Source organism: Erinaceus europaeus, chromosome 8 (genome assembly GCF_950295315.1).
Source record: "Erinaceus europaeus chromosome 8, mEriEur2.1, whole genome shotgun sequence".
NCBI lineage: Eukaryota > Metazoa > Chordata > Mammalia > Eulipotyphla > Erinaceidae > Erinaceus > Erinaceus europaeus.
The window spans coordinates 69,237,038-69,264,611 of NC_080169.1; the positions used below are offsets into that span (position 1 = coordinate 69,237,038).

The 27,574-nt window shown below is 35.9% G+C and overlaps 1 protein-coding gene across 10 annotated transcripts in view; it reads left to right on the top strand.

Annotated features, from left to right (window-relative positions):
- Positions 1–27,574, top strand: part of MAGI2 (membrane associated guanylate kinase, WW and PDZ domain containing 2) — a 1,693,309-nt gene that overhangs the window by 861,384 nt on the left and 804,351 nt on the right. For all 10 annotated transcript variants that reach the window (XM_060196337.1, XM_060196338.1, XM_060196342.1 and 7 more), the window contains one exon: positions 22,407–22,526. In XM_060196337.1, the coding sequence (XP_060052320.1) occupies positions 22,407–22,526 (120 nt within the window). The remainder of the gene's footprint in view (positions 1–22,406; positions 22,527–27,574) is intronic.

Below are 27,574 nucleotides of genomic sequence, written 5' to 3' on the forward strand. Positions count from 1 at the left end.
TTTAACTAAATTGGTCTAAAAAACCTGCACACACCTAGGGTGTGTCTCCATCTTGAATGGGTATAACAAAATGTTAAATAAGACGTTATTGATATGTAAAGCTCTCAAATACTTTCTCAATTAGAAATGGTAGATTGCACAATGGTTATGCTAATGATTCTCATGCCTGAGGTTCTAGCAGTGGTTCTTTGTCTCACCACATTTTATTGAATTTAAATTGGTTAAAGAAACTTCAGATGAAACAAAAAAGACCTTCCAAATTTATAAAGATACTTAAACCAATTATAATCATTGAGTTATAAATTGTGGTAAACTTCTAACCTTCTACCAGTTTTGTTTCATAAGTAAGTGAATTGCAGCTGTCAAGTTCTCTACAGAAAAGCGGAATTCCAATGGCTGACCTTCCTCATGCAATTCACCCCTCCCCCGGCAATTCTTCGGTGGACATCTGCTTTGAACTGGCACTTCTATTGGACTTACTAGTACACAACCCTACAGTAGCTTTCTTTATGCTGCTGGGTTTCTCAAAGACTGACTGCAGCCAGCTGCCTGGGGACTCTATAGGCCATACCCTCCCTTCTTACTAGGTATTGCCCACAGAGGCAAGAAACGCCCGTCGAGGCAAGAAACACCCCAGAGGCAAAAAACGCCCCAGAGGCAAGAGAAGCCCAGGGAGGCAGGAAATGTTCTTTAGCTGATAAGCCTTGCCCACAGAGGTAAGAAACGTCCCCCTCAGGCCTTCCCTTGGCAGCACACTGGTTCTTGTTGCTCACATACTTGTTCCTCCATGTTTGTGCCAGTTTCTTTTTTGAAAATGCCTGTACGATGTAGGTTTCTGTTCACCCTACACTCCTGATACTATGGTCAATTAGTTAAAAAGAAAAGGGGGAATTGTTGGTATGCTTCACATTGGTTTGGTCTCACTCCCCCCGCCTCCGGGAGATTGTGGTTGGGTCTTTGCCTTTTCGCGCTTCTCCCTTCTCCCCGCCCCCTATCCTATGTACTTCCTGAGTTACTGATGCTGCCACCGGAGGAAAGAGATGGAGGAGCACATTGTGTGGTGATTAGGTGTTGGACTGTTTGCCCGCTCGTGAATAAAGATTAAACTGTGTTCTCAGCTCAGCCACGAGTTTCTGGTCATCTGTTACCTGCCCATGAAGCCAGCCCGGCGAAAACAACAATCCACCTTGCTAAATTTTCATAACAGACTACAATTTAATTAAAGAGTTCTGTTTCTAATGGCATATAAAATTACTGACTAAGCCCTAAAGTCAGTGGTACTCAACACTGGTGGACATGAAAATCAGGTATGAATCAACCATTGTATACTACTCAGTATTTTGATTTAACTCAGTTACTGTGAAACCACTGATTTGAAAATCTCCCCAAGTGGTTATAAGTTGCAGTCGGAATTGTAAACTCTTGATGCTGCTGAAATAAATGAAAGATTAGCAAAGAGAAAAGGTGTCTAATATGATAATGAAAGAAACAAAAAGAACAGCTGTGCTTCTGGTTACAGGCGTCTTTGGAAATAAAGGTTACACATAAAATATAGAATTGTAAGAATGAATATGTGACTACCTCTGCTTTTAAGTTGCTGATATATGGAGTATTTTCAATGTGCAACTGAAGATGATTGGGAAGAAATTGTTTTAATCTGTGTTTTACTTTATTGCAAAGATGTCACAATGACTATACTTGTGTATCCATATTGAGGTCCACATATATTCGTATGTATGTATAAATAAGTATATGTTTGATCTATATAATATTTTATGATAAACTGCTAGTGGAAGATTATCAACTATTCATCAAAGCTGTGGCAGTAATATAAAATCAAGTATAATCTATTTAAAACTGTGTCTAATTATAAGGGAAAAATTAGATTTACAAGAGGGACAAGGAGTAACTGAGAGAGGTAACCATGCCTGACTCTTATTAGCTTAGCTTCCAGGATCAGACAAGACTGGATGTGTTTAGGCTATTATGTTCATAAATGAGACTATACATTTCAAAGAAACAAATTTGGGGGCCAGTGGTGGCGCACCTGGTTAAGCACACATGTTACAATACATAAGGGATTTGAACCCTCAGTCCCCACCTGAAGGAGGAAAGCTTTGAGAGTGGTGAAGCCGCGCTGCAGGTGTCTCTGTATCTCTCTTCCTCTCTGTCTCCTCTTTTGATATCTAGATGTCTCTATCCAATAACTAAAAAGGATAATAAACAAAATTTTAAAAAGAAACATTTGTATCCATTTATTTTATGATAGCACTGCTTACCTCTGGCTTATGATTGTGATGGGTATCAAGCATGTGGCTTCTGTCTCAGGGATGAAGGTTTAGACTAGTATCCCAAGCTGAATCTTGTATTTGTGTGATGTTTATTAATTTGGATCCTATCACTATACCTTTTTATTAAAGTGTTTTTATTTTATCAATATAGCAAAATGTTTTAGTCACTTAAAATATTAATGTATCTTTGCCTGCCTGGTATAACCCTTATTTTGTTGTGATGTGTTGCCTTTTTTTTTTTCTGTCTTTTCTTTTTGACATATTTCTACATTTACCTTGGTAAAACAATAACATTTTTGTGTATGTTTATGAGAGATTTAGTCAATATTTTTCTTTAGTAATTTTCTTTGTTTTGGTATTAGGGAAACACTGACCTTTGAAAAATGACTATTTTCTTTTCTTTGTGAATTTGTATAGAATTGATACGATTTAGTACTTAAATGTTTGGCAGAGTTTACCAGAAAAACTATCTGCCCCACAATTTTTCTATTCTTTTTTTCTTTTTCTTCTTTTTCCTCCATGGTTATCACTGGGTCTCGGTGCCTGTACTACGAATCTATTGCTCTTAGAGGCCATTTTCCCTTTTATTTCCCTTGTTTACTGTTGTTGTTGGATAGGATAGAGAGAAATAGAGAGAGGAAGGGAAGACAGAGGGGGGGAGAGAAAGATAGACACCTGCAGACCTGCTTCACCACCTGTGAAGCGACTCCCCTGTGGGTGGGGAGCCAGGGACTGGAACTGGGATCCTTATGCTGGTTCTTGTGCTTAATCCACTGCACCATAGCCCAGCCCACCTCCATAATTTTTCTTTGAGGGGTAGTTTTTCTTTTTTAATTACAAACTCAAACCCACACTCACAAATATATATTTATAATATTCAAGCTATATATGTATTATTAAATATTTTTGGTTGTATGTTGAGTGAGTTTATTTATTTTACTTAAATTCTCAGGCTTATTAGAATAACTTTATCAAACCTGTAGTGGTTTTACATTTTTATTGCTAATATTTGTAATTTGCTTCATAATTTAAAATTTTATTTGTGTATTTATTATAAGACAGACATTGAGAAAAATTAGAGCAGGGCCTGGGCATTGATGTACCTGGTAGAGAGCAATGTCACTAGATTTAAAGGTGGGGGCTCAAGTCTCCATGTCCCCATGTCCAGAGGGGAAGCTTCACAAGTTGTGAAGCAGTACTACAGGTGTCTCGTTCTTTCTCCCTCTCTATCATCCCCTTCTCTCTCAGTGTCTCTCTGTCTCTGTCAAAAAAACAAAACAAAACCACCAGGAATAGTAGATTCATTATGCAGGCTCTAAACACCAGCAATAATCCTGGGAGGAAAGTAAGAAAGAGAGAAAGAAAGAAAGAAAGAAAAAGACAGAGAAAGAAAGAAAGAAAGAAAGAGACAGAGAAAGAAAGAAAGAGGGAGAAAGAAAGAAAGAAAGAAAGAAAGAAAGAAAGAAAGAAAGAAAGAAAGGAAGGAAGGAAGGAAGACAGAGAAAGAAAGAAAAGAAAAGTGAGGAAGGAAGGAAGGAAGGAAGGAAGGAATCAGAAAACTATTCCAGTACATACAAAAATAGAGATTGAACCAAGAGACTTAGGCATGAAAGTCCTACTCTTTACCACTTGAATTGGTTTCCAGCTCCTGTGTTTTGTTTTTGAGATTAGCCAATGAGTTTCTTATTTTTATTGACATGATAATTAGCTATTTCTTCTGTTTATTTTATTTATGTTTTAGCCCCAATAGAGGTGAACAACAAAGACATAATAAGATAGGAGAGGCACATGGAGTACTGCTCTCTACCACATGAGAAGCTTCTTCCCTTGTGACTGGGAAGAGGGTTTTATACCCAGTTCCTTGCATATGATAATGTGTGTGGTCTACTGATGTACCACCCATCACCCACCCCCATATAGATGTGTTTAAGTTTATGCTACGCTTTATATCTTACATCTTCAATAACAACATTAAACTTTCAGATGACAGACAATTTCACATATAGTATGGGAAGTTTACCATGGTAACTTTTATCCCCTACCCTAGATTTTGTGATACTGTGGTCACACACTTTAATACATTGCATAATCTAAACCCCACAATATATTGACATTTTTTGCTTTAGCTATGTCTTATCTTTTAAAAAATGCATATTTTTCTTTATTTTATTTCACTGGGCAGAAAGATATTGAGAGGGTAGAGAGAGATAGAAAGGGAAAGAAAGACATCTGCAACACTGCTTTACTGTTTCCCTCTTACAGATGGGGACAAGGGGCTTGAACCTGGGTCCTGGCACATAGTCCTCTGGGTCCTGGCACATAGTCCTACACTCAGCCAAGTATGTCACTGCATAGCCTGTCTTACCTTTTAAAGATGAAAAATATATTTTGTACTTGATATTTTAAAATAATTATCACAGTCACCAACAGTTGTATCTTAATTACTTGGAAACTTCTTGATCCAATACGATTTTTTTTTTCTTTATGTATCTCTAACAGCCAGTATAGGCACCAACCATATACTGAATCTCTATAAATTGCATACCTATAATGTGACTTATGAAAAGGACATGTACCTTCTAAATAGCTACAATTTTTTCCAGTGTTTAGCATCTTGCAGTTACTCCATTTTAATCAAAATGGCAATTCTACTTAGAACTATACTCCATTTAAAAAAAAAATTTTATTTATTTATCAATGAGAGAGATAGGAAGAGAGAGATAAAGAACCAGACCTCACTCTGGTACACGTACTGTCAGGGATCGAACTCAGGACCTCATGCTTGAAAGCCCAATGCTTTATCCACTGTGCCACCTCCCAGACCTTTATACTCCATTTTTTAAAAAATGTTGTACCTTACCAGTTTTATAAGTTTTGGCTCTTCTTTCCAAAAATATATCTTCTTTTATGTTCCACCCCTGGGTTTCACTGCTTCAGGCTATTTTTTCAGACACAGAGAGGAGGAGAAAGAGACTATGGACGGAAGCTTCATTTTCAATGCAGTGGGGGTCAGTCTTGACCCTGGGTCATACACATAGCAAAAGAGCACATTGTTCAATCGAGCTACTTTTCCAGTATTCACATTGACTTTTTTTTTCTTTGACAGCTTCAATGTGTGTTTCCGACTTTCCCTACCCTAATTCGGAAACAGAAAATTTCATACTTTTCCCTTGAATTTTTCACTCCTGGCAGAGTGCTGGATGTGGCTGTAATAGTGGTTACCCATCTATACAGACCAAAGCATACTTTCCCACCAGTGCCACCCACTGCTACCACCTATCTCTCACAATGAAATTTGAATAATTTGCTTTGTGGATGAGAGTAGAATATCCCATTATTTAGGACCTTGGCCTCAGCAGCCAGACTGCCTGGGCTGAATCTTGACTCTGCCATTTACCAGTGTTGTGACTTTGGCAGTTTATTCAAACAACAACATGCGCATAATGCTATCTACCTGCTGTATTTGTTAAGACAAGTAAAGGATTTTAATTCAAGAAATGTACATGGCACCGCAACTCACATGATAAAGTCAATAAATAATTTACTATTATTATTTATACAAAGAATCTTCTATTCTTGCTTACTTTGCTATAATCATCACCCCTGTCCTTTTAGTTTTTCTTTATAAGTTCTTTCTCATATTCCAGATATATTTGGACAATGATAAATTTGTAAAAAAAAATCCAAAAATGTATTACTAAGTGTATTTTTAAATAGTAGTTTTTTTAATAGTAGTTTTAAAATAGCAATTTAGTCAGAGAGAGCTATCTCAAGGTGAATTATTTTTCCATGTTTTACTGAATGAAATGCAGAATCAAATATGTCTATTTGTTTAATCTAAGATAATTTTTTTTATTTTTGGTCCTACTTTCTTATATCATTCCAGTTGTAGTGTGATATGATCTGAAGCTTAGAGCTTACTAGTGTGTACATGTCTTATATACAAATTTGTCATCTAATTGCTAATGTTTATATATTAAGTGATTTTTTTTACCAAACAAAATGTCATTGTGGCTGCCACTTACTACTATAAGTGCTCAGTAATTCTATTTTCATAGTGGACACATAGCATGCATTTGGAGAGTTATAAATATCCTGTAGTTAAATTTGTGTAAATATGAAATACATGTGATGCTGAGAACCACTTAAAGGATTAGTACTTCGCCCTGCATCAGATACTTGCTGCATCCCATAACCTGCTGATGCAATTATTTCCCAAATGACTGCAAGATATCATTCTTTACCACACAAAGATGGAATACGCTCAGTACAATAACTAGGACACAGAGAGATTTACTCCATGCTTTACTTACAGAACATGTGTTTTAACTCTTGGGAAAAGCGTCACCTAACACATCCTTCTTTCAGTTTATTTATGTGTGCAAATTAATTCAAAGATCACGTAAAGACCACCCGTGTTGTTTTGGGAAAGCCAAGTATCTGTGTACCTTTCTCAGAGTTGTTTCCCCTTTTCTTGTAGTTGTGTATTATAAAGGTGTATGGGATTTGACTTTAGTGGATGGTGACTTACCACACATCATGTATGGGTGGTGTGAAACTCCTAGTCCCCTAAATTCTATTAATTTGGCATACCACTGTTAAGTCATTAGTAGTAGAAATCATTTTAAAAAGTAGTCTTGTCTATCATTATTAAATCAATAATAAAAAATATATATATATATGGGTCTAGGCAGTGGTGTACTTGGTTTAGTGCACAAAGACCCCTGTGTAAGCCCCTTATTCCCATTTGCAGGGGGAAGGCATCACAAGTGGTGAAGCAGGGCTGCAGGTGTCTTTCTGTCTCTCTCCCTCCCTATTTTGTCCTCCCATCTCAATTTCTGTCTATCCAATAACAACAAATAAATAAATAAAATATTTATATATATACATTGAATGGAATATGTTGTGTAAAATATTACACTTAGTACCAGTCACAACTTCCATATATTGAAGTTGCACACCCAAATGCCATCATTTGGGTTGCATCTTAACAATTTTCAAGTGTAGGAGACAACATCAAAATGAACAGCATCAAGAAACTTAAATCCAAGTGTTGGAAAACTACTACCTTCAGGTTAAATCCATAATCATGGTGTGTGTGCATGCGTGTGCATGCGGTTTTATTAGGAAAATAGAGATTTACAATATTTTTATCACATGTGTTAATGTCTTATCTTCGTTTGATAGGTATCTGCACACCACTCCCACCAACAACTTGAGTTATTTGCTATCTTTTAATGGCCTCCCAGTGACCTCTCAACTCCCTCTAGCCTCCCCTTATTTCATATATTTTTGTTTGGCCCTTGTTGCTTGTACCTACAATGACAGAGTTTAGTAGTTACCTAAGAAGGTTTAGCTAAAATAGAAGACTACAATTATTGCCCTTATAGAAAAAAAGTGTGCTAACCCCTATTCCAAAGGAGCAGTTGGAGTTTGACTGTTCGTAAAGATAAAGAACTCCTTTTTGTTCTGGAATATTAAATGCACATGCATTATTGGTTTGGTGTGAATTCATTAATGCCCTTCATTAGAATTCTCAGATCTAAACTCTCAAGCCCTTCTTCCAGAGGTCAGTACTAGTACTTTGATTTGAAAGTCATGAATGATAATTCTGTTAAGTATTTACTTTCTAGTCAAATGTAATTCTTCAGTGAGGTCTCTAAGCCAGCTGTTGGAATGACAATTTTCTCATCTATACCTCTTTTGTAATTTGTCTCAGTTCATCCAAGCAGATAAAGTTGTTTTATTATTCTCTACAAAAAGTTCTAAGTTTATCTGAAGCTGCAAACATCTCCTTCAAAGTACCAAAAGTTCATTCACAGTTAGTTCACTATAAAACCAGTCTCTCTATGGTAGAAGTAACTAAACTAGCTTTCTTTTAAAAGTTCCTCAGAACTTTTCTCTGTAGTTTTAATTCAGAAATTTCTAAATTTCTCTTGACAACTGATGTCTTCAGAAACACCAGTTTGTGATCTACAGAGCCAGAGATGTTTGCTTTTTGTTTGTATTGTATTATTCTGATTTTATCTTTTGTAAAGATTTCCAGCAAAGGTCACAAATGAATAGTTGGCAGCTCAGAATACACATTTCTCTATCCTGTATCACTTTTAATTTGCAGTCCACTTAAGTGTAGAGCACATTAGTCTAGGGAGAAAAAAGAAAAAGAGTTTCAAGAGGTTATGATAAATGTATATGAACTGAATCCCCATGCCTTTCAAACCTAACAGGTCCTATAGATGTATGTGACAGAGTTGCTAGCTGCATTCTGATCTGTGTTAACAGCAAAAATATGCTTCCCCCAGCATTTTTAAACTTTCAAGGTACTTAAAGTGCTATACACTCAAGCATTTAACTATTTAGTAATCTCTGAATAGATAACTGCTTTCTTACTATCATCCGAATTTTCTGGTATTTTATAGACTCTATCATGTGTCGTCTACCTTGGACATCTCAGAATACAAATAACATAAAGACATATGGTGATACTAAAAGTTAATGTCACTTCAAGATTATAATAGTGATAAAAGTATAAATTTGCATTCCACTAAAACTTCTGTGCAATGAAGGTCAAATAATAGACTGTCTCCACACTGCTGTGAGGGCTGGTAATAATCTGTGAAGTTTAGCTCTGATGCAGATTAATTTTACATGAAGTGAATATAAATGCTTCAAAGTAGATATAGATTATTTCTATAAAATTCATTGCTCTGTCTTTTAGCTCTGTGTGTATTCTTGAAACGTTATCTATAAAATAATAAATTAAAGAATCAAAATTTTATTACTTCTGTGGAATATCAGATATAGAACACACCTAAATTAAATATTGAAGCATTAAAATTAAAAGTTCAAAACTGAATTAATTGGTAGCAAAAATGGCATTCATTTCCTTTTATTCCTTTGAAAAATTCAAGGAATTAATTAATAAATCAAGGTTTGAGATTATGGCTTGCTACCCTGCTTTACTGATAACAGTGTTGTGTCCCCATATTTCAGTGTTACACGTACTACTAAATGTTAGAATGGAATATATATATATGAAACTTATTTTACTCTGTTAATAATTTATCTGTTATTATTACTCATTAGTAGTGGATTCTCCTGCACTGTGAATGCAGCTGAACAAAAGACAGAATTATTTCCTATAGCACCATCAGAAGCCAGAACTGAGTAATACTCTGTTAACTTTTTTTTAATAAGTGAGAAAATTTTAATGAGAAAAATAATTTGTACAGGGAAGCATTCTGATAGGTAAAAGAGATGATATGAAAGATGAATATTTAGGTTACTAATTTTTTGTTGGTAAAATAGTTATGGCTTACAGGGTACAGGCAGTAGTGCATTTGGTTGAGAGTGCACATCAATATATGCAAGGACCCAGGTTCAAGCCCCCAGCCCCTACCTGCAGGGAGAAGCTTCACAAGTGCTGAAGCAGTTCCACAGGTATCTCTCTCTCTCCCTCTCTATCTTACTCTTCCTTGTCAATTTCTATCTGCCCTATCAAATATAAGAGAAAAAGTGAAAGACTAAAGAAATGCTATACAAGTATGAAATTATTTGTGTCATTCTATCTTTTCCTTTATAACGTGTGCTCAACCAGGTGAGCCACCTGATCCAGTCCCTGTCTTTTCCTTTGTATGTGGACAGTTTGCTCAGATTTTTACTTGGTGTGTATCAGCTGTCAACAATATTTTAGTACTCTTGGTAAAATGTATATGCACAGCTCAGCTTCAAAATGTTGTCTTTCTAGTACAGGATGAGTTCATTTGAATTTAACTTAATTAAAGTTATTAATAACAATAAAATAAACTGTCTTCTTAATATTTATCACTCCTATCCCACTCTTTCTACTTTTTTCACCAAATAATTATATAAGTAAAAGTGTAAAATTGATGAAAATTATCTTCACTTAAATGATATGCTAGAGTTTTGTGGGTAATTCCAGAATGTATGATGCTGATCTCCTGTTTTATTCTAATTAGGATAGTTGTTTAACATTTAGTGAAACTTGGTATAGTCAAATAATTTGATTTTTTTCCTGTTTTTTAGAGAGTCATAAAATCTTTATTATATTTCATGCATTTTTGACATCCACCATGTGTTTTCTCCTAATGCAAGAGAGATCTTTTGTGCTAGATGTTACTCTTTGTTATTATATTGTCATTTTAAGTCCTGATGAACTATATGCAAACTTCTATCTTTCAGAGTTTAGGTCATGATGTTGTATAGGCTACATTTTTTTGTTTTTTCTTGATCTATCAGGGAGGAACCAGCATCACCATCATCTGGAATCTTGTTATAAATGCAGTTCTCTGTCTCTACCCAAAACTTAGTGAATCAGAAACTCTCAGGGTGAGACCCAGCAATCTGTGTTAAGCATATGCTTCTGATATATCCTGCTTTTTAAGAACCACTGGTTTGAGTATGATGCTGCCTTCCAAACTGTTAAGATATAAAACAGCAATTGGTGCCATATGGGACATTTGTTTGAATCTGTATATCCAGAGATATTCAAGAGGAAGTTTCTTTTTCACAGAGTCCTTTGTGTCTAAAAGATACATAACATTACTAATATATGACAGTAGTTCTTTAAGCAATATTTGACAATAACTGTAACTGGAGATGAGAGTTTCAAAACAACTATTGAGATTTAAAGCTCTTAGGAAAATAAATTGAAATCAATGACATTTTGCAAATGTATTTATCATAATTTCAGTATAACATATGTAATGCTTTATAAAGGCAGTGGATAATTCTTATACCTAATAAGTGTATAATTGAACTAAATTGCAAGTTTTACTTTCTGATTTAACATAGTTCACTCAATCAATGATATGAAATCTATTAAAATCACATTATGTATTTGTTTCTTCATCGTTATTAGGGTTATTATTACTAAGGTGAGGTGCATGCACTATGAATTCACAGATTTCTGTAGCCATTTATTCCTTTGAAATTAATAGGACACAGATAAATTGAGAGGGAACAGAAAGACAGAGAGGGAGAGAGAGAGACACCTGCAGCACTAGTCCATACATATAAGACATCAACCCTGCAGGTGAAGAGTAAGAGTTTGTAACCAGGTCCTTGCAAATGATAACATATGTGTCTAACCAAGTGCATTACCACCTGGATCCCCTAAACTCAGATTGTTTTATAATTTATAAACATAAACAATCACATATGACTTAATGAACCAAATTATACTTATTACTTTAGAGCTATATGTTCATAAAGTCATATTTCTGGATTAAAATGATTAAAAATGAATATAGCATAAAACCCAAAGCTAGACTGATTATGTAAAAATCAGACATGTTAGACAGGAATTTCCTGAATGTTTTTATTAGAACACATACAAAATAATATAGTTCTCACAGAAACTTTATAAGGAATAACTGACAAGCTAAATAATTGTCTTAAATAGTCTCTAAGAGTAAGTTAACTAAAGGCTATATTGAGAGGAACTTACCCTAGCTGTTGAAATATATTTTCCCAAGCTTATAGTTGAGAAAAGCAGAAATAAAGAGTGAATATATTCAGAAGCATGCATGAGAAAAGATTTCACTTTCTCAGATTCTCACATCATGACCCATATGCTTAGAACACATTGACTATTAATGATCAGTTCCAAGTCTGTTTCTTTTACAAATAGATTGGATGCCTGCCATGCAATGGACAGCTTAGAGCTTTCAGCACATCAAAACGGCTCACAATAGATGCCTATACTGGCCATATCAAGGTAGTAATAATTTCCTCTAAGTCAAAGTCTGTTTTATTTTTAAGTCTATATTAAAATTAGAAAAGATAAAAAAACTGAGAAAATGTATGTTAGGATCATATTGCCCACAAGCAACATGCCTTTTGTTACTTAAGCAAAAGGAGCAATGTTCCCTGATTTAAAAAGTAGAATTAGAAAGTTTCCTGTCCAATTGGCACCCCTTGTTGCCATGGTGACAAATGATAAGTGGCCTTCATGTGCTTTCACTGTGTATCAATAATAAGCTATTTGGGAGCACATTCACTCTCTTTAGCCAAGTCTTTTCAGCTGAAGTACTATATGCTTTCAATTACAAAGAAGGTAGTATTCATTCAGTACTTAATTTAGTAATTATTAAATAACTTTTTTAAGCATTGAAGTAATATGAAATAAACACTCAAGTTATTTGCATTTACTCTATATTTTTTGTTGGGCATTACGCCAGCTCCCCTACATTGCTTGATGCTGTGGTCTATTTACATAATCATTGTTTTTCCTGAGACCCACCCTGCCTGCAGGGTATTGGTTAATCCCACTGGTTAGCACCTTCGCAACAGCTGCTGTGGAAGTTTTCTACCTTCCCAGAGTGCCTTGTTTTCTCCACCTCCTTTCCTAGCCCATCCCATTCCTGACTTGCTATTTCCGTTTTTACCCTATAAAGCACACTACTGTTCCTGGTTTTGCCCTTTTTCTCTTCCGAGTCCTGACCTGGAGAAGACCTGGAGAAGGGCTGGTGTGCATAGCGGGAGGCGGCCATTTTGCAAGCTCCATGTGGCCTAAACCTACTGTACTCACACCCAACACTGGGGCATCCGCATCAATAAAGAATTGTATTACCATGCCGCCACGAGTTCCTTTTCTCTCTCCAGCAAAGCTAGCCTGGCAATTTTTATTCTATTTATTCCTCCCATAGAGGTATGGTTCAGGAAATATAACAAAAATAAAACATACAAGCCATAATTTGGATAATCATATTTCCTTTCAACTTTCCCATATACTATTTAGGAAACTCCCAACCAAATTTAGAAAAACAAGGCGGTCCACCCATGGCACACAATGTTAAGCGCACATATCACTATTCTCAAGGACCCGCATCCAAACCCCAATTGCAGGGGTGGAGGTGTTTCACAAGCCATGAAGCAAGTTTGCAGGTGTCTCTCTCTGTCTCTCTCCCTCTCTGTTTTCCCTCTCTTCTCAATTTCTCTCTATCCTATCAAGTATAATAGAAAGAAAAATATATGGCCACCAAGAGTGATGGATTAGTATTGTGAACAGCGAGCCCCAAGGATAACCCTGGTGACGATTAAAAAGGGAGTCGGGCAGTAATGCAGCAGGTTAATCACAGGTGGCACAAAGCACAAGGATTGGACTAAGGACCTGGGTTTGAGCCCCCAGCTCCCCACCCACAGGGAAGTCGCTTCACAAGTGGTAAAGCAGGTTTGCAGGTGTCTTTTTCTTCCCCTCCTCTCTCCACTTCTCTCTGTCCTAGCCAACAATGACAACAACAATAAAACAAGGGGAACAAAAGGGAATAAATATTTTTTTAAAAAATCTTTAAAATAAATAAATAAAAGAAAAAGACAATAAAAGAAGGGGCACATCAACTTTAACTATATGATGAGTCATACCTATTTTCTCATTGATTCTCCTACACTTACATCCTATTTGTAATCCTGAATGATTACTTTTAGTATGATTGAGTCTTGCTTTACAGCCACCTTTTCTACATAATCTTTTGAGTTGGAAAAGTAGCTCTAATTATTTTAGCATGAAAGGAAGGTAACTAAAGAAAATTCTAGAGAAAATTCAATTTGACTGTTTCTCCAATCTAGATATTAATTACTATTAGCTACAAATTAGCATTGTATACTTCATTATATTTTATATTGTTTGTCTTATATTTAGAGTTGTAATTATTTCCAAAGGGATGTTCAGAGATGATCAGATTTTTTGTTCTTCAGCCAATTTCTTTATCCTTTTTGATGCCAGCTGATTTAACACTAACTGGTAATCTTTTCTTCCTATACTCATAGATTTTTTAAAATGTATGCTTTCTGACTCTTGTTGAAGGTTTTATGCCTGTGGGTAAAAATAAATGTCAAAAAAAAAATCAAATCTACAAATTCACACTATTCAATTTACTCAACAAATGACAAAATAACTTTTTATAGGCTATTCCTTAGGCTCTACTATTTTACATGTGTGTCTAATAAAAAGAGACTTTCCTAAGTACTGACTAAACCACTGTCTCACATTTTAGTGTGTATCCAAAGAAAATTAATTTATATATCCACATATGTTTCTCTATACCCATGTAAATAAAGAGGCAATATGTATCTTTAGGCATAATAACCTTTTTAAAGAAGTGTTAGATTGAGTAGAATGAATTCATTTACAAACTTGATTATAGTAGATACTGAAATGATGTTTTTTTAAATTGTATTTTTCTAGCTAGTACTATTAATATTTCTAATAGGAAATATATTATTGCCAGAGTGTTCATATTTTCATTTACCATAATAAATATAATACCTTATTGTGTGACAGGAAATCTGGAGTCATAAGAATTCATCATGAACTGGCATATTTATCAGTCTTATAAAATAATTTTGAATCTTTTAATTTGATTTTCCCCCTTTTGTTGCCCTTATTATTTTATTGTTGTTGTAGTTATTACTATTGTTGTTATTGATGTCATCATTGTTGGATAGGACAGAAAGAAATGGAGAGAGAAGGAGAAGACAGAGAGAGGGAGATAAAGATAGACACCTGCAGACCTTCTTCACCAGCTATGAAGTGACTCCCCTACAGGTGGGGAGCCGGAGTTCCAACCAGGATCCTTACGCCAGTCCTTGCGCTTCATGCCTTATGTGCTTAACCTGCTGCTACCACCCGACCCCCAATCTTGAATTTTTTAAATCAATGTTAAGCAAAACTGAGTAAGCCCACTTACTGAATACGTTTCTGATCCCAGACTGTCCCAGTAAGAAAACCTACTCATCATTACCTTTGCATCTATGTTTGCAAAATATATGTTTCTTGTCTACCAGGTACATTCCTTTGACTAATAATACCATGAGGCTCATTTTTTTAGGCTGTGTCTTATTGCTACAAGAATCCCACTCTAAGGTAAAGTCTAGATATGTCAGAGATTTTAATAGGCCACAGGCAGTAGAGTATGTAATCACCCATAATTCTGATGTCTGGGCACTGCCCTGAGGGTCTGGAGATTGTGCATGGGATAACTGGAATAAAATTCAATATCTTATGGCACCAAAAGAATATACCTGACATAATGACATTTGGACAGTGTCATTTTTTTAAAATCTTATTTTATGAGTAAATTAATATTTATTTCAAAAGTATGAGATAGCAGGTGTGTAACTCCACACTGCTTCCACCACTAGAGTTCTATGTCCCCGTTCTCTCTATTGGAAACTACAGTAGTTCTCCCAAGGCCGCAGATATGGTTTGACTATTATTTCTACAATTACCTACATATATATATATATATATATATATATATATATATATATATATATATATATATATTTACCATTTTTCTCTATGGTCTTGCCTTCTCTTCCATTTTAAGTCACATCAGCAGCTATTACTACTTCCAAATATCCTTTTTTCCTCTTCTCTCTCTAGGTCATGATGGAATTGAGTTTTCAGAGCCCTCTTGTCATCTTCCCCTAACATTCTTCCCCCTCTGGGATTATGGAACAAAATTTATTGGAGAGACTGAAGGTAGAAGTTCTGGTTTCTGTAATTGCTTCTCTGTCAGACATAGGTATTAGTGTATATAAAAACTGTTAACTGTAAAACTATCTGGTGTAGGGCTCATATCTGTTTATATTTAGCACAGGAGCCTGTATAACCTCTGCATCCCTAACCGTCTGAGCTTGCAGTCCACAGTCACAGCTAGGAATATTCTAGGATATACTTATTTTAGGACCAGTCTTCCTTGAGTGGCAGAATAGGTTGACCCAGCCTCCCTTCGGAGAGTGGGGGGAGTCCCTCTCATTGCAGTTCTATATGGAAGTCAAGGTCCTGTAGAGGCCCATAAGAGGGCTTATGATGATGTTCTTGATGGAAGTGACCAATGATGTAGAAAGAGGGCTCTCTTAGAGGTCTAGGCCCATCATATCTGTATGGGAATCCAAGGATTCCCTTACTAGAGCCCTGATGATAGGGTGGCTAGATAAGCCCTTTTAGAGGATATGTCATTAACTTCTTAAATTGAAATGAGAAAAAAGATAGTTTGGTAAGAACTAAGATGGTGAGACAGGCAGTTGGTTTGTTGAAGAGGGCAGTGTTTGGAGTAGGGAAAGTGAAGATAGAATAACAGTGGGAGTTGCATCATGGTTCACCTGGTGGACACACATTTTACAGTATGCAAGGGCTCAGGTTCAAACCCACTGTCACTACCTACAGGGAGAAAGCTTCAAAAGTGGTGAAGTAGTGTTACAGATGCTTCTCTGTCTCTGTGCCTATCTCCCCTTTCCCTCTTTTTCATATATATATATATATATATGTATCAGATACACAAATTCTCAAAGAATGTATCTCTCATACAATCTTTGAAAGAATACTTTTGACATATACTTTGCCAATATAAGAGTTCAAAATACACACATACAGATAGATAGGCAGAAAAACATATATACACACACACACACTGGACATGGCAGGCCAGAATGAATGAGAGAATACAACTCAGGGAGAGAACAAAGTGAATCCCCAGAATGATGACAAAAGATGATCCCAGGATGGTAACTATGTGTTTGTCCCATGATCTGTAAATTAAAACAGGAAGAAGGCTCCTGGGAGGAGTTGACAATCTGATATAATTGATAAAATATAAAATATGGGAGTCGGGCTGTAGTGCAGCGGACTAAGCGCAGGTGGCGCAAAGCACAAAGACCGGCATAAGGATCCCGGTTCGAACCCCGGCTCCCCACCTGCAGGGGAGTCGCTTCACAGGCGGTGAAGCAGGTCTGCAGGTGTCTATCTTTCTCTCCTCCTCTCTGTCTTCCCTTCCCTCTCTCCATTTCTCTCTGTCCTATCCAACAACAACAACAACAATAATAACTACAACAATAAAACAACAAGGGCAACAAAAGGGAAAAAATAAATAAAATAAATATAAAAAAAATTAAAAGAAATATATAAAATATACCAGTATCTTTGAAAGGAAGTTCATCCATCAAGGAGAGATTTAATTACTTAGATAATGATTAATATGTGGAAAATTAGAAGTGAAGACGTATCTATATTAAACAGTTACACAAACAAGAAAAATTAGACAATATACTACAAAATTTAGCTGGGAGTTTATTTATTTATTTATTTATGTATGTATTTAAAATAGGGAAAGAGAGAAAGAGACATCTGAAATACTGCTTCACCACCCATGAAGCTTCACTCCTGAAGTTGCCAGCTGAGGACTTTGACCTAAGTTCTTCATTGTAGTAATGTGTAAACTCTACCAGGCCTACCACCACCTAATATTGCAAATTTTCTATTATAATCATTTCTATCAAATTAAATAATTCATATTGTACATAAACTAGGGAAAGAAACTTAATTCCTATCATCACATTGAAATTTATTTTGAAATGAATTAGAACTTTGAGTTTTAGCTGGTTTTAGCTATATCCAAACAATTATAGATATTTTCCATTTTAGTTAAGTTTACATTTTAGTAAAGTTTACTCTTTCAGACTTTCCCTGTTTAAGTTCACGTGATTGTCACTGATTTCAAGATGTGGAAAAATATATATATATATTATTTAGAAAAACAATTCCCTCAATGTTCATTTATAAACAATGCCTTCCCTGAATTGCCTTTGATTTTTCTGTTTCTTTCATTCCATGTTTGTAATACACTGAAATAGCATTGTTTTTTTTTAATCCAAACTTCATAGAGTTGTTGGAATTAAATGCATCCATATATGTAACTGGTTTTTAAAATGAGGATAATCTGGGTAACTGGAAGGTGGCTCACCTGGTAGAGCACACATACTACCTTGTGTAAGGACCTGGATTGTAGTGCCTACAATGTCATGGGAAAACTTGTGGCAGGGGGACTTCATATGAGGTGGAGCAATACTGCAGTGTCTCTCCATTCTCTGTCTCTTTCTCCTTCCATCTTTCTGTCTTTTACTATGAGAGGGGGGAGGAGGAGAGAGAGGGAGAGGGAGAGGACGAGGGAGAGAGAGAGATTACCAGGAACTGTGGACTTTTGCAGGCATGGAGCCCAGTAATAGCCCTGGTGTCCAAATAAATATCCTGAAATATGTCAGAGGAGAGGGGATTTAGCAAGATAAATGAATGACTCCAGTAAGAGATATCAATTACTTGTCAGTTGTGTGATGTTTTAAGGTCTTCTAATACTATTTTCAATGTTTCATTTTGTGTAGTTTGCTTTCAGTGTGTAGAAGCTATTTATTGTTGTTGTTATATGTAGTTCCATTCTTTTAATCTTATTTTAGTTTCACTCACTCACAGGGATTAGTATCCAAATATCTCTTTGATGCTAAGATCCTGAAGTGCTTCACTGATGTTTTCCTCTATATATTCTTTAGTTTCAGGTCTAATCTAGATATTTGATCCATTTTGAATTAATTTGTATATGTGATGTTAAGTGAGGTAGTCACATTACATGTAAGGGAATGAGAAGCTAGGCATAGAAACAAAAGAATGAATATAGAATGATCTCACTCATAGACAGAAGTTGAAAAAAAAAGATCAAAAGGGAAAACGGTAAGCAGAACTTGGGCTGGAGTTGTTGTGCTGGACCAAAGTAAAAGATTCTGGGGTAGAGGGGTAGATCCTGGAAAGCGAGGCAGAGGAGGACCTGGTTGGGGGTTGTATTGTTATGTGGAAATGTATTACATGTACAAACTATGGACTATAAACCATTAATCCCCTGACAAAGAAATTTTTTTTAAAAAGCTAGGCAACTGTAAGGAATTTGCTTTTTGATTATTTTTTACTTAGCTATGTAGAAAATATGTTAATAACTTCTCCTGAATTGTCAAAGCAGTTAAGTATTTAAAAAATGGTGTAGCTGTTACAGAAGAAAGAAGACATGTAGGATTACCAAATATCTCTAGGATCAAAACAGTATTTAAATGGCTTGAATTTGTATGGTGCATTTTAAGTAAAAGTTCTGGATTTTCTCTAGCAAAAACACTATGACTGAAATAGTCTACTTGAGTTTATTAAGAGTCAAGATAGTGATGATGAACTAAAGAAAAAGATTGCTTATTGTCTGTAGGTGCTTAGTATGTTAGTCAAGTTAAAACAAAATTGAGGAACATTCGAGAAATGAGATGCGAAAGACTAGATGTTATAATTGGAAAAAAAAACTCAATGAGAAAAGAGGGCAGATGACTAATGTTAAGATGGAATTAAGCATTTGATACTATGTGCAATGAACATTACATAGGCAAATCTAAGTAGGCATCCAACACTAAATAGGTCAACAACAGGTGACTGGGATGCTTTCCTCCCAGGGGCAAGGACTTCAACTGCACTGGCCAGGAGTTCAAGTCCCTGATGGGGAGACTTCCGGGTTTTTTATAGGGTGTAGGGCGGTAATACAGCGAGTTAAGCGCAGGTGGCACAAAGCCCAAGGACTGGCGTAAGGATCCCGGTTCCAGCCCCTAGCTCCCCACCTGCAGGTGAGTCTTTTCACAAGCTGTGAAGCAGGTCTGCAGGTGTCTATCTTTCTCTCCCAATCTCTGTCTTCCCCTCCTCTCTCCATTTCTCTCTGTCCTACCCAACAACGATGACATCAATAACAACAATAATAACTACAACAATAAAACAAGGGCAACAAAAGGGAATAAATAAATATTTTTTAATAAATTGCACTGACCCGAGGTGAAAGGTGGAAAAGGAAAATAACCAGTGAATAAAAACGCTGGTAATTTTTTCAAAAAAATTATAAAAAACGTATACTCTGGTATAAAAGCAAGTCATTTCACTTAAGTGTGTAGTCTGGTAAATTGCCTTCAAGCAAGTGGTCTGTACTCACTTTGTACTAGGAGTCCACTATTGTACTGTAAACAGTTAATTAATCAAAGAGTGTAGCTCCTGAAACATGCAGATGAATTAGGAAGGAAAATTATTATAACTTTGTTGTGTGATTATTTTTAATGATCAGAGTGTATTCTAAATAAACAGGGAAAAAATTAATTGCTAAAAACTATGTTAATGTACTTTTAATTCACAAGGGTTAAGCACATAAAAGTCAGGATATTGAAAGTTAAGTTTCTCATAGAAATATTAATTTGACAGCATTATGCATAGTAGATGTGGGAGGTTTATATTTTATAGCACAGAATCATTAGAAAATATTGCAAAATTTGGTTCAGTTAAACAATATAAATAACAAATTCAGAGGAAATTCATTAACCATGATTATGGAAAATTGTTTTGCAACCCCCAAATAAGTGTTGTAAAATTTAATTTTAGAAAATAACACCTCTACATCTTAAAAAACACTTTCAATGGAAATTGTTCATTATAACCAAAAATCAGTTTCCCTAGCACATTGTATGCTCTTATTTCAGTTTATGCCTCTCATTTGAACTACAGATTTTATTTTAATATGCCAAAAGTAGAGTGACTGATTATTTTCATAGTCTTGATAGAGATTCCAAGGAGTAAGTATAAATTTTAAGGATTTAAAATAATTATATGTAATATGTATAGGATTTGAATGATTTTTAATTTGAATAAAAACTGTACATAATTTATTTTGCTTATACATTTGCAGTTTCTATATTCCTACACGCTATTCACATATGTGCACTGTGGAAATTCCAACTTAACCATGCAAAATGTCTTATGTGGGTGGCATAGAAAAAGAAAACATGTTTTCAGCATGCTTAGGGAAGGAAGTGTGCCACAGAACAAACCTGGACGCAGTTTCTTAAATCCTATATGTTAGAGAGTGAAAGGAAAAGACAGAGAAAGAGAGGGAAGGAAAGAGAGGGTAGGACACCAAAGCACCATTCCACCATCCATGAGACTCTCTTTTATGTTGTCCATGTGGGGCTGGGCATCATACCAAAGGTGTCAAACTTGGTAAGACGTGCACTCTACCTACTAACTAGCTTGCTGGTCCCTGTTCAGGCGCCAGATGCCAGGCTAGCTTCGCGGGCAGGAGAGAAACGACCAGGGCCTCATGCCTGAGCTGGGGACACAGTTCAATCTTTATTGATGAGCAGGAATGCACTGTAATCTATCTAATCTCTATTCATTAGAAAATCCTGTCCTTTATATCTCCTGAGTGGCAAGTGTCAGGTCAGAAGAGGAAGTACATGGGGTGGGGAGAAGGAAAAAGCACCTGTGGAAGTATCAAGCTTCCATTTAACCAGTGGGGATTAAGCCAATGCCCTGTAGATAGGGCGGGTCTCAGGTAAAGCAGTGATTATGTAAATAGACCACAGTGTTAAGCAATGCAAGTGAACCTAATGTGATGATCAAAACAGAAAGGGTCTTAGAAGCAGACCAACACTAGCTCACCAGTCTCTTACTTTTTTTAATTTAACATAATAATGGTAAAACATTTGTGATCCTTGAAATCATGCATATCCAGAAAAGAAGTAGATTGTAAAAGTATAAGAATAATTTGTTGGTTAAGCGCATGTGGCACAAAGTGCAAGGACCAGCATAAGGATCCCAGTTTGAGCCCCCGGCTCCCCACCTTCAGGGGAATCACTTCGCAAGCAGTGAAGCAGTTCTGCAGGTGTTTATCTTTCTCTCTCCCTCTCTGTCTTCCCCTCCTCTCTCCATTTCTCTCTGTCCTATCCAACAATGACATCAATAACAACAATAATAATAACTACCACAACAATAAAACAACAAGGGCAACAAAAGGGAGGAAAAAGCAAAAAAAAAATAAAATAAAAGAATAAATTGTCATGTTACTAATGCTTTTCATTGTGTTTTATGTAATAACAAAGCATTCCTTAATATAGAGAGGTCTATTCATGGAAATAAATATGTAAATTCCTGAGCTAGCAGACTCCTGATTCAATATTCAAACCACCTCTTCAAAAAGAGCACAATGGTTTACATTTTTCACTGAAAAACCTATGTAGCCACATTCCATAGCAGTGGACTCTTCGTAAGCTTGAAGAAAAATGCTTTGTATATTTACTGTAATCTTTGCCCCCTGCTATTTACTGTTGCCAAACAAACAGAAGACAAATGCAAGCTGCCAACTTGTAGGGTGCACAAACAAGTGTTATTGAATATTCAGAAGTACGGTGATATTTCAAAAGTTCAATAACAAATCACATAGTATATTTATTTTGTTTTTAATTTTCTTTATTCAGGCACCACAAGGCCACATAAGGAGGGCGAGGTCCCTGGAGTAGACTATATTTTCATCACTGTTGAAGATTTTATGGAACTGGAGAAAAGTGGTGCTCTCCTAGAAAGTGGGACTTATGAAGGTAGGCACAGCTTTCCTATTACATTTGTTCTTGCATCCCACTTCCCCTCTAATTGAAATACATTAAGACACCAACTTACTATTGTGCTGTTCGGGATTGGAGAGATCTGACATGGTATAAACATCTTAGAAACTTACTTTCTAAATAAAAATTAAAATATAGCTGTATTAATAATATTCCTATCTTACTAATGGAAACGTATGTGTATATGCCCATGGAAGGAAGTATCCTTCTTATTGCCCTCTGCGGTTAAGCATTATTTTTCCAGAGAAATTACCTTCACCTCCAGGAAGCATCCAAAAGAGCACAGGCCTCAACTTCCAGTCATTTCATTATTTCCATATGATTTTCTCCACTTCATTGGCTTTCACTTACCTCTTATACAGAATGATGAAGTAGAAAAATAAGATCTGAGTTTGAGCTCCACAGTCTTACCACAGCAACAATTTTTCCTGTATACCTATGTCAAACAGAAGAGCATCTGATAAAGTTCACCTGAATGTGGGAACTATGCTTCATCAAAAAGGGAAATATAATGTGAATCAGATTTTAATTCAGTTCCAAACTTGGTTTTATTATTTACCCACTTTAATTATTTTTAATATATTTTTATTTATTTATTATTGAATAGAGACAGAGAGAAATTGAGAAGGAAGGGGAAGGTAGTGAGGGGGAGAGACAGAGAGACAGCTGCAGCCCTGCTTCACCACTCATGAAGCTATCCCCCTGCAGGTGGGGGCCAGGGGCTTGAACCCGGGTCCTTGTGCACTGTAATGTGTGCACTTAACCAGGTGTGCCACCATCTGACCCCCTTTAAATATTAAGTAGCCTAGTTTATTTACAAATATATGTATACATATAGGTATTTGTATATATATATATGTATGTATATATATGTATATATATATATATATATATACATACTTGAACACAATATTGAACTTCAGTAGCTTCAACAGTCAAATAGGAGTGATAACATGGATAAATATAAATTAATAGTGATTGTTATGACTATATTTATATTTTTAATTAACATCTGCATGCAAGTAATTTGTCTAATGAAATTATGTTCTTTGTATGTATAATGAAATTTTAAAACAATATAACTTAAAATAAGTATAAATAATACATTTATTCCTACTTCACAATTATATATATAACTATTTATCTTATTAAATCAAAGGTAAATCAAAATTCACTTCAGCTAAATGTATTAATTAAAACAAAAGTCAGAATATATACATTTTTCCATAGCCCATCAAACTTCAAAAGTCCTCTATAAAGTCTATAGTTAATCTATTTATCACTAAGAAAACCATTCTTATAGTGTTGTTGTATTTAACCTCTGCCACTCAGTTGTAGAACAGGAAACACTACTCATCTGGTTGAACACACATGTTATAATGCACAAGGACCCAGATTCAAGCCCCCAGTCCCTATCTGCAGAGGGAAAGCTTTGCAAATGGTGAAGCAGGGCTGCAGTTTCTCTGTTTCTCTCCCTCTCTGCTTCCCCCGCCCCTCTCCATTTCAGGATGTCTCTATCAAATAAATAATTAAATAAATATAAGTAAAATTGTAAAAACATGTAAAAAGAAAGGGAAGAATTTGCCTGATAAGTAGTTATAAGTAGGGAAGAATTTGCCTGATAAGTAGATAAGGAAGAATATTTTCTTTTAAATATTTCTCATATGTGTATAGATTTTTTATTGTGAATAGTTCTAATTTTAATGTTGGTAAAATCTGTCACTTGATTAGATAGCAGATGGGCTATTCTGAATTGCAGTTCTAGTTTTTAGAAATTGTCTCAAAGTATTTCCTCCAAAGGAGCAATTCTATTATTAGAGTCCACAAGGAAATCTTAATGTGCTTGAGTTTCCATCTACAGTTATACTACATAGGCACAGGCTGAATTTTAGCAGATTTCTAAAGCATTTTCTATATCACCACCTTAACCCCCCAGTTAGTCATTTTAGTTTATAGTAGAACAACTACTCTATATTTAAATAGTATAGAGAATTTAGCAGCAGTGGTGACCATCAGGTATACACAAAGAAATTCTTTTCAATGACCTGAATGATATTCTCACTTTTATATATTAATTAAATTGGTAGACCAAATCTAGCATAACATCGAGCAACATAAACATCACTGTGAGCCTTTATGTAAGGCTTTCTGTAATACACAGACTACAGAGCTCTACAGATGAATGTGGATGATTCCTTTGAGGTTAAGGTCACTTGTGGGTGTGAATGAGACACTAGGAGTTGGAATTACATGAGCAGTTATTGTAGTCTAAAGGTTAAATTCAAGTACCTGGAAGTGTCCTGTCCTTAGGAACTGTCCAAAGTGCTAATTTACCCAAGCTTCTAAATCAGTGGTTCCTGTCTGATTTACATCCAGTTGTCTGCAATGTTACCAGTTTCACTAACCACTCATACCAGTTATCTGCCTCTGCCTGTTTTTAGAATATTTCATGAATTGACCCCATGTTCCCTGAGATATGTCAGACTAATTTCATTTAATTCATCTACCGAGATCAACTGTAGCCACGCTCTAGAGCAGCACTTGTTTTTTTAATGTACACTACTGTATTTTTTTATTAGTGATGTAATGTTGATTTGCAAAATTACATGTCAACAAGGGTATAATTCCATACCATTCCCACCACTAGAGTTCTGAATCCACAATCCCTCTATTGTAAATTACAGAAGTTTTCCTAAGGTTGCTTTAACTATTATTTCTATAACTATCTGTCTATATTTGTATATAATTGCCCCTCCCTTTTTAATTGGAGGATTAATGGTTTACGGTCAATAATATAATATAGTAACAAAAAATAAAATACAGTATTTCACACATGTATAACATTTCTCAGTTTTCCCCACAACAGTTCAACCTCTTCTAGGTCCTCTGACATGTTCAAGGACTCAAACCCTCCTCCCTTACCTCAGAGTCCTTTATTTTGGTGCAGTACATCAAACCCAGTACAAGTTCTGCTTTGTGTTTTCTTATTTTTCAACTTCTTTTTTAAAATTTATTATTCACAATTTAATAACGAGTGACAAGATGACAAGATGTATGACATTCTCACAGGAGTGAGAATGTCATACATCAGAAAAGATAGCAGCAACAAATGCTAGAGAGGTTTTGTGGGAACAAAAGAAACCTCCTGCACTGCTGATGGGAATGTAAATTGGTCCAACCCCTGTGGAGAGTAGTCTGGAGAACTCTCAGAAGGCTAGAAGTAGGCCTACCCTATTCTTCTCCTAGGGATACAGCCTAAGGAACTAAACATAACCATATAAAAAGATTCATGTATACCTATGTTCATAGCAGCACAACTTGTAATAACCAAAACCTAGAAGCAACCCTGGTGTCCAACAACTGATGAGTGGCTGAACAAGTTGTGGTATATATACACAATGGAATACTACTCTGATATTAAAAATGGTGGATTCACCTTCTCCTTTTCTTGGATGGAGCTTGAAGAAATCATGTTAAATGAGATAAATCAGAGACAAGAGATGAATATAGTATAATCTCACTGTCAATAGACAGAAGTTGAAAAACAAGATCAGAAGGGAAAAACACTAAGCAGAACTTGGACTGGAGTATGTTGAATTATGGCAGAGTAGCACCTAGTGGGGGTTGAATTGTTATGTAGAAAACTGGGAAGTGTTATGCACATACAAATTTATATTTTACTATAAACTATAAGCCATTAATCCTCCCCCCAATAAAGAAATTGATAAAAAATAATGATCAACAAGATTGTGGGGTAAGAGGGGTATAAGTCATACAATTTCCACCACCAGTGTGCCATATCCCATCCCCTCCATGGGAAGGTTCCCTATTCTGGGAGTATGGACCAAAGATCTATAAGGGGCACCGAAGGTCAGGGGACTGGCTTCTGTAATTACTTCTGTGCTGGACATGGGCATTGGCAGGTCTATCCATACCCCTAGTTGTCGCTACCTTTCCCTAGTATCTTTTTTTTTTAAAAAAATCCCATCTCTTTCTTTCCAGTCTACACATAACCCTACTACTACATCCAAATGTCCTTCTCTTTTCCCTCTTCTCTGAGTCCTGATGGTGTTGGAGTTCAGAGCCCTCTAATCCTCTCCCTCCTATTACTTTTCTCCCACTGGGAATATGGATCAAAATTATTTTTGGATGCAGAAGGTAGGAGATCTGGTTTCTGTAATTGCTTCTCCACTGGAAATGGGCATTGGCAGGTCATTCCATAACAGCCTGTTTCTATCTTTCCCTAGTGGGGTAGAGCTGTGGAGAGGTGATGTTCCAGGACACATTGGAGAAGTTGTCTATCCAGAGAAGTCAGGATGGATTCATAATAGCATCTGCAACTTTGTGGCTGAAAAGTGGCAAGATAGAAAGTCAGACAAAATGGTTAGTAAACAGGAACCCAAAAGTAGGAATAGAGCAGATGAGATTGGGGATCTTGGGGTGGAAGGAAGCTAGGAAGTTCACTTTAGGCGTGTTTCTAAGTCTCCATGACCATCCTAGTTTTTTGCTTGAGTTTGATAGGTAACATGGAGCTAGACAAAAATATTTTCTGAGAAGATGGTGTCAGAGTAGAGAAAAGGGCTAGAAAGTTGGATTAGAGCAGAGAGTAGCTCCCATTCTTGGAAGAAAAAAATCTATGAGTAAAATTGACTGTTTACCTCATCCAACTGATCCAGGATATATATATGTATGTGTGTGTGTATAATATACATATATGTACATATAATATGTAATATATATTAGCATAAGAGCCTGTGAAACTTCTAAGTCCCTATTGATTTGAATTCACAGTTCATAGCACAACTGGGAACATTGCAGGCTGCGCTTACCTTGGGACCAGTCTTCCTCCAGTGGCAGGGCAGGATGATCCAGCTTCCCTTCAGAGCCTGGGGCATTCCCTACCTTTGCTGCTTTATGATGAGGGCAAGGTCCTGTAAAAACTAGGAAAGCTGTCAAGGAAGGGGACTAGATAGAGAGTTCTGGGGGGTGGGAATTGTGTGGAAATGTACCCCTCTTATCCTATA